Source organism: Channa argus, chromosome 16, assembly GCF_033026475.1.
Source record: "Channa argus isolate prfri chromosome 16, Channa argus male v1.0, whole genome shotgun sequence".
Classification (NCBI taxonomy): Eukaryota; Metazoa; Chordata; class Actinopteri; order Anabantiformes; family Channidae; genus Channa; species Channa argus.
In genome coordinates this window covers 9193505-9206127 of record NC_090212.1, presented here as the reverse complement: position 1 = coordinate 9206127, position 12623 = coordinate 9193505, and the positions used below count along the sequence as shown (strand labels likewise).

Genomic DNA, 12623 nt, shown 5'->3' with positions numbered 1-12623 from the left:
TATGTGCCACAGAAATTCCAAATATCCTTGAAGCTAATAATTCAGGTGATAAATTGGCTCTTCTTTTTGTACTTTAATCAGGTCTAAATTCATCCAGTACAATCATTTATGAGAAAATACCTGCAAACTAATGACTAATGAAATTCTGTACAGAGCTGATAGCACAGACTCTTGTCAATACTATTGTTCCCACTCAGTGGGCTGATTCAAGCAAGATTCATAAAGCCACCCAGCACACTAATTTTGAGTTTGACGTAGTGGACACAAGAGAAAAGATCAAAGCCAGAGACGCCATTGTCTTCCACTGTTTCATGAAGTGCAGGAGCAAATATGAATAACACAATGGCAAAGAGCAGACAGGTCCAGAGTCTTTATTTTTTGGTAATCATGAATAGATAGCAGGTGCTTGAGTGTTTAAGAGTTTAGGAGTTTATTTATTCAATTGATATATAAGCTCTTAAAGATATACTAAGAGAGTGCCAGTAGTCATCTTGCTGGTTGAGAAACTAAAAGCACAAAATGCCCTGAATATGTTACATGCATAGTAATGTGCCCATACCATAATCAAATGTGCTTTTTGGATAATGAAATGTAGCCAATTTACATCTACAACGCACTCTGTACATAGTGTCATTGTGTTCGTGCTGAGAATAACTTTTGGTGCATCGACTTGAGTTAAGCATCTTTCTCTACATTATAATCAAGAGGTTATTGGTTTATGATAACAATCAGCTGTTAATATGACCTATACAGTGCATTGCAGTGATTCTATTAGAAAATCAAATATGATACAGTCATTCAGCCACGTAGTCTGTCACTGTAGCAGTCACTGGCCTCATGGGGGAGCTGTGAGATTAAAACCTCCAAAGTTCTGTCTTTCAGAGAAGGTTGAAGCCACAGTGAAGCAGAGAGGCAATAAATGTTGTCCAAATTTGTCCAGCCCCCTCCATGGGTCAAACATTGTTCCTAGTTGCATTTCAGGGCTTTGTTGTCTGCTTACTGAGGAGTGTTGCACCTGTTCAGGACTTTTCTTGTCTGTGTGTGGTTTTCAGAGACTCAGACCGAATCCATGATGGTTCAATCACACGCACCACTTTCCCCTAATGTCATTTAAATACGTTGTTGGATGGAGAGTCACGGCATAAATAGTGTCAACAAAAATTGACAGGTTTCATTGTTTTGAGGGAACAAAAGATGAGATATTCATGCACTAAAAGAGCAACAAAACAAATGATCCAAATACAGCAGATTACTGTCTTGTAACACTGCGTTGTTAACTTAAAAACTGGGCCTTTGGAGTGAAGGAGGATCAAATTGTCAACAGGAAAAAATGAATCTCACTGCAAAACACAAGTTTTCAACAAAGACATTTGGTTGAAACATGCAGCAGAGCAGTGAGGATGCTACATTAAGCCCTTATGCCATATTTTGGAATGTAATGAAGCATGAAACACACCTTTAAAAATCAATATTGTAGACCTCAATAAATATAACATATGGGAATAATATGTTGTATTCTTGATTACTGCCAAAACTACAGCATGTTCACTGTTTAACTAACTTGTTATGTGCTTTATAAGAAACAGACATAATAGAAATTTCAAAGCTATAAAAAGAGTTGGATAAATATCTAAAAAAAAGATAAATGTGCTCTAACGTTTTATTGCTGGCTGCCTTGTGAGTACAGAGAAGTATGTAAATCTGATTTGTGTCTGTGTACTGTAGATGTGCCTCTGTCAGCTTTCATTTAACCAGATATGTCTAAGGTAGGGCTGGTCCTGGCTATGTTAGGACTGTCGATGTGTTGCAAGTGGGAAATAGCTTTTAAATGTACTATTTATCAAAGAATCTTGCTGCTTTAATATCCATAAAATATGTATATAAAACAAAATGACAACTATATAAACTGATCTGCTTAGTCGACAAACAGTCAAACAATCAGTTTGCCAACTAAGTGATGAAAAGAGTACATCTCTAGACTGGATGTGCTTAAATTGTACGCTGGATGCCAAGTGGTGTGTTGACTGAGGTTCTTTTTGTCAGCGTTTTCTTCTCCACCGTGGTTCTGTTCGGGGCGTTCACCCCATCAGGCCCAGTGCTGCATTACGAGTATGGCAGCAGTCCTCGGAGCAATGTCTGAGAGCCTCCACAGCAGCCCTGTCCAGTCCAGCTGCGGTGTCTGTGCCCCAACCCTGGTGGGGCCGTCACCCTTCCAACTGGCTCTGGCTGTGCCTCTCCAGCACAGACTGTGTCAGGATGACTGCATCAGACCTGTCAGTCGCTTTCCCGTCAATGATTTGCCCTAGAAAGTCCGTTAAAATTACATTACCTTACCAAACAGCTGAAGTTAGCAGTACTTTATAAACTCACAATCTGTGCCAATGTTATCTGAAATGCTAAGCTGCAACCACTTATATGATTAGCATATCATCTTATTCACACATACATGTAGACATTCTATAACAAGCCTAAAAATCCACAACAATGTAATATGGTCTAATTGCAAAGCCACTGATAGTGAGCCAGCCAGTGTGGTTTGTGATATGAACAGCCCCAGCTCCAAATGACTTACCACACTGCGGGTGAACTTCTCCAAGGAGGTGCGGCGGCCCTGCTCAGTGTCTGCTGGCTGCTGTTTTGGGAGGGGGAAGCAGGGTGAGTGTTTGGGTCAGGTACGGGTGTTGACGAGGATTTGGAGTGATGTTGTTAGTGAGGAATAAAAAGGGGCCAAGCATAAGCAAAAATGAGGGCCGAGGACAATGCAGGTGAAGAGGGAGGGGGGGATTGCATATATTAATTTGTTTTAGGAAATGGAGTGGGGTTAGTAACAGGCCAGCAGAAGGAGCAGTGTCCAAATGGGAAAAGGCAGAAAGGCATGAACAGCTGGGATTCGCTTGAAAAGCTCCATATTACACAGTAACAGCTAAATGCGTGTTTGTTTAGCTGTGCACATTTTATAATGACATTGATAAACTCCAGTAACAAAAAAATAACAAAATAAAAAAAAAAAACGACAAAAATCATCACCTGCTAAAACACTCATCTGCATTAGCCTGTTGTATCTGTAAATCACTTATACTTCCCTTTTCCATCACATCTGTTTACTGTATGTTGGTTAGTTTCGGTTGTTCCTCTTTTTCACACTAGATTATCTGTCTTTCACATGTGATGTCATGGTTTTCCTTGACAATTTAAATAATTTAGCAGTTTGTTTGCATCTACATTGTGGTTACAGTGGCTTTGCCTCTGTGCTGGAAAATGCAGCTACATGACATTAAACCTAACCCACCTTTGCAGCTTTGAAGTCATAAAGCACTGATAAAATACCTCAGAACTGTTGTTAGTAACAGTAAGGGTACTTCAAGTTTCACCACAAATTACTCTGCATCATCTATTATTAATACCGTATCTTTCTGATAGACATAAACACGACACTGGAATACACACATTTAAAATATAAATCATCTGACAAATATGATCAATGAAATAAGAGTTACAAAGGTTTATAAACAGAAGACACGACACTGTAGTCAGTGAGTGCAGCCCACCTTTTTTCTGGCTAACAGGAGGTCTTGGTAGATGTTGGATCGCAAAAAGCGTGCATAGCTGTCACTTTTCATTAGCTGGAAAATGTGCTCCTGCAAGGGAAAGAAAAAGTGATGAGAAAAAAATTTAAATGAGGGGAAAAAAGAAGAGAGCAGAGAAATAAAGAGAGGTTTGATTATGGTAATGCATGCATGTGGAGAGGGTGATGCAAACTGAGCGGGCTGACATGAGCGGTGGAGTCCTGTGAGACAGAGCTGAGTCATGTCCTGCCAGGGAGAGGCGTTGCACGTCACACATCACCAGCCCACTTTGAAACCATGGTGAACCGACCAAACAACCTATTCATGGCATTACTCGTCTCATTAAGACCTGGCACAAACACATTCTGTGGTTATTCTTTCCTCTCTTTCTCTCTTCCTCCGTCCCCTCTCATTCATTCACTTGTGTAACATGAGTGGGGTGGAGGGGTTTAGTGTTTCGATGGGGCAGTGGATGGAGAGGAAATACAGGGCTGTGTACAGTATGTGCTGTCCACAGTGGACAATAGTAAACTCTTCTCAACTCAAAATAGAGTTTATACTTGACTTGAAGCTGATATGAATTAATTGAAAGGGCACCTTCACTGATTTTGAACTTGCTTCATATGGTTCTAGTTTGGGTAGTGCATCTACATAAATGCCATTAAACATCCCACTTACTTCCCTAGATGAAAAATGCCTCCAGATGACATCACTTGGAGGAGCCTTCAGTTCAGATTATGTCATCTTGTAGCTCATATAGAGTTTGGAGTTTGTAATCATGGTCAACCTGCTTTTCCAGAGTTCCAAAGAGATCTGAACACCTAATAATGAAAAACACCTCCAGGTGATGTCATCTGAAGGAGTTTTTCAGCTAGAATTGGATAAATATTTTAATAAAGGAAAGTCAGTGGGAAGTTTAAAAGTATTAATGTACATTTACACCCTGAACTAAAGCCACAGAGAGCAAGTTGAAATTTGGTGAAGTCGCCCTTTAAATAAATAAATAAATAACTTTTTTAACTTATAATGACAAATGGTTTATGTACAACATCACCTCCTATGTTTAACTGTTTATTGTGTTCTTGGGGATGCACAGCCACAGGGGCTGATACTGTGTCTGGTGTTTGTTCAGACACAGTCTTAGCACTGCGTTCATGCATGCATGAACATTTAAAGCATCACAAAAAAGAAACAGCACGCTTCACCTGAGCGTCTTCATAGCTGTATCGTCCAGGGTCTTTGAGGTTCTGGCTGGTGCGTTCGTAGCTGTGAGAGTCTAAGTTGATGGAGCTTGGTGCTCCCTCTGCAAGGAACTCCTGCCAAATTTCGTGTGCTCTGGAGGCCACCTCTTGGAGAGGCCGCCTCTTCAGATCCTGCACTGCTAACCAGAACCTACAACAATGCCATATCTGGTCAGTAACAACTTCCAAAAATATGTATACAGTATATATAAATGCTGTCTAACCAACTATCTTAACTGCCTATCTTGTTAAGGATCACATGGACTGGAGCTTATCCCAGCTGTCATTGGAAAAAAGATACATCGTAAACCAGTTGCCAGTTTACCACAGGGCCACACAGAGCCACCATTCCACCGTTCAAACACATGTCCACACTTCCAGGCAATTGTTGCATTGCAAGGCTCATGAGTTAATTTGTTTGCAACTTGTGTGTAAACATAAATTTGGACAGGAAAGATTATTTTTGTTGTAGTGGGTCAAAACTAAGCAAATTTGTAACTTGTGTCTGTAACTGTCAAATTACAGTACTGTGGAGTAAATGTGGAGTAAGAGAGTAAAGTAACTTGTAATTACAAGGATAATGTAATGTAACTTAAAACTCTTAACCTCAACCAAAGATGAGGACCAATCTACAATCTTTCACAGTTCACACATCCAGATTATTTTTATTTAAATTTCAGACTTGTTTAGCGACATCACGAAAGGCAATTAATCAAATTTTGCAAAGTTCCGCTCAGAGCTTTACATAGGCCTCTCTGGTGTCAGATGCCTGGGAGGCTAAAGGTTAAGACTTTGATGTGTAACATTTGTAGGGTTTCCCTTTTGCTAAACTATCCTGCATTCTTTAGCATGCAGTATTATAAAGAGACAAAAAATCGTAAATCCTTTAATACAAAGGAAAAGGGTAAAAAGGTAAAAGTATTGATATGATATGATATGATATTAATACCAGTCTCACCGCAAGTTCTCTGAGCTGAACTCTGATTCTAGGAACTTCAAGAACTGGTCTCGTCCTGCCGGATCTTTCAGCGCCTCCTCCAGAGAAAAGCCCCATTTTTTCACACGCTGCTGGCTGGGATCACGACTGCTCAGAATAAAAAACAGCAGAATAAAACAGAATATTATAATAATAATAAAAATAAAAATAATAATAATAATAATAATAATAAAAAGACCAGCAAGTCAGAACAGAGTCAACCTTTGGGAATGACAACAGCAGGACTGTTTTTAGATGAGAAACAAGGAGCCAGATACCTCCAAATTCAGGACAACAAATGCACGTCAGCAGCAAGACCTCTGCACTCCACCTGTCCTCGAAATTGGTTTAAAGCATTATTACCCTCTCGCTGAAGGCCACATCAAAACATGCACCTTCCAACCTCACCTGGCCTCTAAGTCCCAGGAGGAAGTGTCATCACTAATCCAGGGGTTGGGGGGCTCCATGGCAGAGACAAAAGGGTCATATTCAATGAACTGCTCTGTGTAGCTCATTAGACTGTCGGCCACTTTGGACACCTTCATACAGTGTCTATCCAGCTGAATGTTTAGGAAGGTAATCTGATGAAAAGGGAGAGAGAGTGAGTAATGTGGAGGCTAAATAAGGCAACAAATCATCAGTCTGCCTTTCCGACTGTTGTTATGATGGATGGATGAGGCAGGCTGATGGTAATGACCTATATGGATCACTGCCCCCTTGTAAGTTACCTCCTTTTGCACGTCTTCTTTGGTGGGCTTCCTGGTTGGCTGGGAGCTGATGTGGACAGGACTGGGCTGGCTCTGGCCATCATCTGGTACACCATACACTGACTGGAGCGAGAGGACAAACATGTTAATTTTTGTTTTGTTTTAGTGTATTTGTTACCTAAAATTAGTATTCAATCTTATTTTTTATGTCTACAAAGATTTGACTATATAGAAAAAAATGATGCATTTATTTAGTTTACTTTTAAATTTTACATCACATATTTTTACAAAAATTACGAACTGACAAAATAAAAATATTTTTAGTTGATAGGTTGATTGATTAGTTATAATAACATTATAAGCCTATATTATACATTCTGTTTATATGATATATAAAAACTTATGTCACTGTATTTTTTGGTAAAATTATTTGTATATGACCAGATGTAAGGTCCTGGTTATAGCCTCTGTGGGATGGTTGTGGAAGTTGATAAAAGTTGAAAAAAACAAAAACAAAACAAAACAAACAAACAAAAAAACACTGCTGAGATAATGATATGAAAGTTGGAAAGCCAACTGTCACATATCCAACCAGCTTCATCTGCTTGCCTTTTTCACTCTGTGTGGGTTCCTCTCTCTTCGGCACTTGCGGATGTCCATCTCTGTGGTGTTGACACAGCCTGGCTGTGGGAGGCAGCAGGAGACAGAGCGTGTTTCTGGGTCAGATAATAGTGTTTTCTCAGCATTTATTGTCTATGCCTGTCCTCCTCACACAATATGAAGCTGTTTCTCTATTCAGCAATGCCCCACTCACAGAAGGCTTGTATGCAAATTGACAAAGTGAGAAGCTAAATCCGCAGTTTTTAGGCTTTAAATGCTAAATTTGTCAGTCCATGTAGGAGTCCTTTGGTTTTTGGTTAATTTACTGTACAGTCACAGCATCTAACCTTGTTTCATTTCCTCCTCTTCTTTCATGACTGTGGTCTTAACTCACCACTGGCCGATGGACATCCCAGAATGCCCTCTCTTGACTGTCCAGGATCTTTCTTTCTGCCTTGTCTTTCTTCCTGTCAATCCTTTGGACAGAGGAAATCTGACAGTCATACACTGACATATGCCAAACTTTGTAAATGATTTCCCCTCAGTTAGGTCACAAATAGGTCTCACACAAACACACACACACTCACACACACTAATATAATTGAGCAACAGAGCAACCTGTATGCTCACTTCACCAAGCGATTCCTGTTGACGCTGGTGAGGTAGAGCTGTTACATAACTGACATTTACTTTTCAGCCCTTGCTTTTAGCACCTTCTCACATCTGAGGAGTAAACCCAGATGTGAGAAGGTGCATATAACTGCCACTTGTACAAAAGAGCTATCACCTGTCGATGTAATCTGAATCTGAATCTAAATCTAATTTCTCTAAATATTTTGTACACACAAAAGATGAAGCTTGTGTCCTCGCCTAAAGACAGCAAGGACTGTGCTTACACATACCAGCCACCAGATGGAAGCCTTACTAAGAAAGAAAAGAGGAAATACTTGCTGTGTTCAATGCATGTAACCACCCAAGTCACAATAGAACACAAAAGCAGAGAAATGTTACTAAAAAAAACAACAACACGGGAACAACCCCTAATTAACAATACACATGAAAGCATCCTCTCATTGGGACACCTCATGCATATAGCCAGAAGTTAGTGGATGTACTGTACTTTGATCAGCCACAACATTAATACTACCTGGTCGTTTTACTGCTATGGTTGGCATTAGCACTGTGACTGGTCTGCAGCTACACAGCTAACTGTCATAAAATGTGTGACACTTGTTGATCAGCATGACATCTTCCCTATGCAAATGTGTTGCATTGGACTGATATTGATGTGAACAGGTGACGTACATTCACATGTACACGCATGTACTCACTTGACTTGAGCTTCAGCTTGCATGAAAATAAATTCCCACTTCCTAGCAAAAGCCCTCTGTAGTCGGGCAAGATTCTCCTGGAGAAACCAATCAGACAGTGTTACGAGATAAGGTTATGTTAATCCAAGGCTTTGAAAAAAGTTACTATATCAAAATGTGATGCCAAGCCAAAACTTTGGATACCTATTTTTGAGATGAGCTGACTACCATTTGCCTTACCAAGTTGTGAACTGCTGACACACTGCATTTGAATTTCACACATACATTCAGTTTTGTTTTTTAACTGAGTCACTGTACCAACTGTAACTAACAGCTGTTGGGAGTTAGTTAAAAAGTTATTCACTAAATATAAATAGTAGCTAGAAGCCATTTAGTAGTTTAGTGAAAACAAGAGAAAGCTTTTACAAGCTAGGCATCTACGGTGGGTTATTTTGAAGGGAAAACTAAATAATACTTAAGGGGTAGTTTGGCATTTTGGGAAATACACTTATTTCTGGTCAAAGTCACTAGTCACTCACTAATTAATATGTTATATCTTGTTTCCTTATCAATGAAAAACAAACTTAGAAATTATGCTGCGGCCTTACTAGGGGTTCTGTAATGTGCCCAAATAGTAGTCACCTAATCACTTCCTAGAGTCAAGACAGCTTGGTAAACATATCAGAAGTGAAACTAAAATATGGGGCGTTATTAGGACACAATTAATTCAATTTGATTTATATTAAGAGGACCACCCAAACAAGCATCTGTCAAATTTACAGTACATGACCTCATTTCATAGAGAGAAAAAAATAGCAGGCATGTAACAGGGAGAGCAATGAGACCTGGCGGCATAAAGTGACCTGAATATGAGAGAAAGGAAGTCTACTGGACAATAGTTGCAGAGTAATTTAGAATATTATAGTAGAGTGGATTGCTATTGTATAACAGCAAGAGATCAGCACTGCAGTAATGCCTCTCTTGGGACTGTATTGATTTACTGATGGAAGGTAGGCCTATAGATATTTTTGTTTACAATTTGGGGCCTGCACTAAATCCTGTCAAGTGGCGCTTTTAAAAAAAGAAAAAAACGCCTTGGACATATTTGTAGTCTGTCATTTGATAATGGCTTTTTGCTGGTAAGAGTGGATTTCATCATTTCAAGGCACTAGATGACACACTCTACTCTTTTGTTTTTCAGCAAAGTGAAACAGACAGGAACTTCATGCAGTGGTGTCATCATATCAATGATAGCGTTGAAGTGAATGCTTTCTGGGAATTACCGAAACCAAAATGACAGTGTACTTACAGCCTCATAGTCAGCTAGCTCAAGCCTTGCTTTATTCTGCATGGTCCGCTTGCACAGGTAAATGGCTAAAGGAGGGAAGAAAGAGCAAGACATGAAGAAGTATATAAAATTAGTCAATTGGTTTGTGTGCTCTGTAACAACAAAATGCAAACAGGTTACCGCCAACTGATGGTGGACTTTTTTGTGCAGTCTCTGCTGTGTGAATCAACACTAATAAATGTTATACTGGAGCAGACAGGCAAGTGTTGTGTTTTGACATAACACGCCTCTAGTAAATAACCACGCTAAAAGCCGGAGATGTGGCAATATTGTTCAATGTTCCATTATTTTGTTAGGCAAATCTTATCCTCTTGGATTCCCTCTAGTGGGGGTTCCTCAGGGCCAGATACATTACAAGGAATGGCCTGCCTGGATCGATACTCAGAACATTGCTACTGTATGAGCTGTGCTTCAGACATGGGTAAAGAGGAACAGCTGAAGGAATTAACAAGACCTTACTGGTTTGGAAATAGAGGCAAACACTGTGTGACTCACCATAGTCTGTGTTCTCAGGCTCCCAACAATTTGAAGGCCAGAAGTATGGAGACTGATAAAAACAGAAGGAAATTGTACAGATGTTTATTTATTTAAATATTCAGAGATGCATTTATTTTTCTTGCTGATTTTATTTTAAAATCTTGTTTCTCCTACCTCCCACACTCTATTTGGCAAAGGCCAATGCTGATGAATGAGCTTGTTTCAGTGTAAAGAACACAAAGGTGAACATGCTCTCATTCAGCATATTAACTGTAATTTCAGGTCTGAGAAGATCAAGTTTATCTATAAGTCTTCCACAGCACCATGTACAAAACAGCTCATTTGTGACACAAGACAGTTGTCAGAAAAACTGGGTCTTCTACATGCTTAGTATCTATTTTTAGACTAGCAAACCATTTTCCCTGTCACTATTTCGTGCAGCACATTTATTGAGGCTGGCCTATACATTTCAAATGCTGTGTGGATCTTTTTTTGGTGTTCTGATGACGTGGGCCTATTGCATCACGACAACAACAAAGAGAATATTTTTAGCCCCCACTGAATGGAGCAAGTGTGACACATGCTGCCCTCCCTGCACAGGCACAATAATGGGTTTTAATCTTGAGCAATTGAGGTAAAGATAAATGCATTCAGAGGTAGATTATGGCAGAGGGCAAAGGCTGGAGACAGTAAAAAGTGCAGAGCCAGCGTGCAGCCAGCTCAGCAGTTCCCATGGAGGAGCTTGTCTACTGTAGCAGTCTGGCTGTCTTAAGATGCCAATAGTCCGATCACAGTAATGAGTCATCTTAGAGCCCATAGCCATCTTAGAGACCTGTCAAGGTTCATGCTAAATCAGATGAAGCAAAGAAAACAAAATACACTTCTGACAAGCTGCACAGCTGGACCATGGGCCATGTTCTGTGGGCTTACGTTCAGCAGGGGTATACAGTATTGACCTTGGTGGAATGCGTAATAGGCTTAGCAAGGATTGCTCTCATTAGCATCACGTAATAAACATATCCCCCTGATAAACTAACATCATCTCATTATTCTATATTTAAAGGCCTCCTCTCACGCACAAGTCAAGGGCACTCTCATTGCAGAGCTTTCTGTACCTGAAAACGATAAAGGGTTCCATCATCTTTAAGTGTCAAGACGTGGTCAGAGATGGGGAAGATATAGCCATGGGCAGCGATCAGACTCCCAAGGTGAATGGCTTCAGCTGTTGACATGAGATAAGTTACACAGTTGGGAAGAAGAGGCGATGATTTAAAGTTGCTTCCTTTTCAGTTGAGATCTACGTGTAATGACAGATTATCATACCTGGATCCTCAGTGAAGAGGTTTTTCATTAGCCACTGAACAATTTCCGACCCTGGTATTCAGAGAAGAACACTGGTTATAAGGGACCTCATATAAGCTTTGATGAAATCTTTGTGATTTTACTCTGTTGTCGAAGCTGAGCGGAAATATAAATCTAACATAATGTTAACAGATCTGCACTCCTCTCTCTGTTCTTGGACAGCACAATTTTGGTGCACTCTTTGTGTTTGGCATAGAGATTGTGAGACCGCCAGGTTGGGGGGAGCCATGTGAAGGACTGACTCAGAAACAGTGTCTAGGAGAGGGGGAGTAACCCCTCGTCCAACAGTCATGACTCATTTCGTTTACAAGCACACACATGCACCATACAGGACTATAGTGCAAACACAGAGGGACGAAACAGAAAAGGAGAAAACTAGTGTCACACTACTGGCAGTTTCCTCGGTGGCTGAGGTATTATCAGCAAAGACATCATCTGCCTCCATTTGCAGTAGCAGCAATTTAAATGAGCCCAAAAGGTCATATTTGTTCTACTGATTCTGAGTTGTCCAATCTCACCAACCTCTCTTGCTGCGTGAGACATTAATGCACACTCACAAACACAGTTGTCATTACATCAGATAACGTAAGGCCTTAATAAGGAAGAGGAGCTGCAGCATATTGAAACATGTAATCACAGGCAGTCCTATACAGTAAACATGCACGTACTAACCTGACACCACACTGGGGATCTTGGAGAGGAAGCTTTTGACCGTACGGATGGCTACACCTCCAGCTTTCTCATCTTGTATTCGTGTAACAATGTCTTCGATCTGTGGGAAAACCAGAGGGAGGTTGTCTTTAAAGTGTAATCACATGATATATTTTTTACAGCAGCCAACATCTTTCTCTTAAAATAAAATGATGACTTAGTCATTTGTTAGTATACAGAAATACTGATTGGATCAGATTTAACTTCAAACTACTGTAGGTTTTGTTTAAATCAAAGTGTGATGGGTTGATTTTTTTATGCCGTTCAAATTATTATTGTTTGCAACAAACAATAAAACGATGTCAATTTGTCTCGCCTGCATTGT

At 40.0% G+C, this 12623-nt stretch overlaps 1 protein-coding gene across 6 annotated transcripts in view; it reads right to left on the bottom strand.

Moving 5' to 3' along the window:
- Positions 1-355: 355 nt before the first annotated feature.
- The window catches only part of LOC137101590 (regulator of G-protein signaling 6-like), a 38489-nt gene continuing 26221 nt past the window's right edge, over positions 356-12623 (bottom strand). For 4 of the 6 annotated variants that reach the window (XM_067480201.1, XM_067480203.1, XM_067480204.1 and 1 more), the window contains exons 4-18: positions 12260-12359; positions 11549-11599; positions 11341-11447; positions 10244-10295; positions 9710-9774; positions 8422-8498; positions 7485-7566; positions 7100-7174; positions 6512-6613; positions 6192-6364; positions 5766-5891; positions 4772-4958; positions 3549-3638; positions 2573-2632; positions 356-2302 (exon numbers count right to left, since the gene is read on the bottom strand). In XM_067480201.1, the coding sequence (XP_067336302.1) occupies positions 2252-2302; positions 2573-2632; positions 3549-3638; positions 4772-4958; positions 5766-5891; positions 6192-6364; positions 6512-6613; positions 7100-7174; positions 7485-7566; positions 8422-8498; positions 9710-9774; positions 10244-10295; positions 11341-11447; positions 11549-11599; positions 12260-12359 (1398 nt within the window). In that variant the 3' untranslated portion in view covers positions 356-2251. The remainder of the gene's footprint in view (positions 2303-2572; positions 2633-3548; positions 3639-4771; positions 4959-5765; positions 5892-6191; positions 6365-6511; positions 6614-7099; positions 7175-7484; positions 7567-8421; positions 8499-9709; positions 9775-10243; positions 10296-11340; positions 11448-11548; positions 11600-12259; positions 12360-12623) is intronic. The other 2 variants (XM_067480206.1, XM_067480207.1) reach the window with 2 other exon arrangements.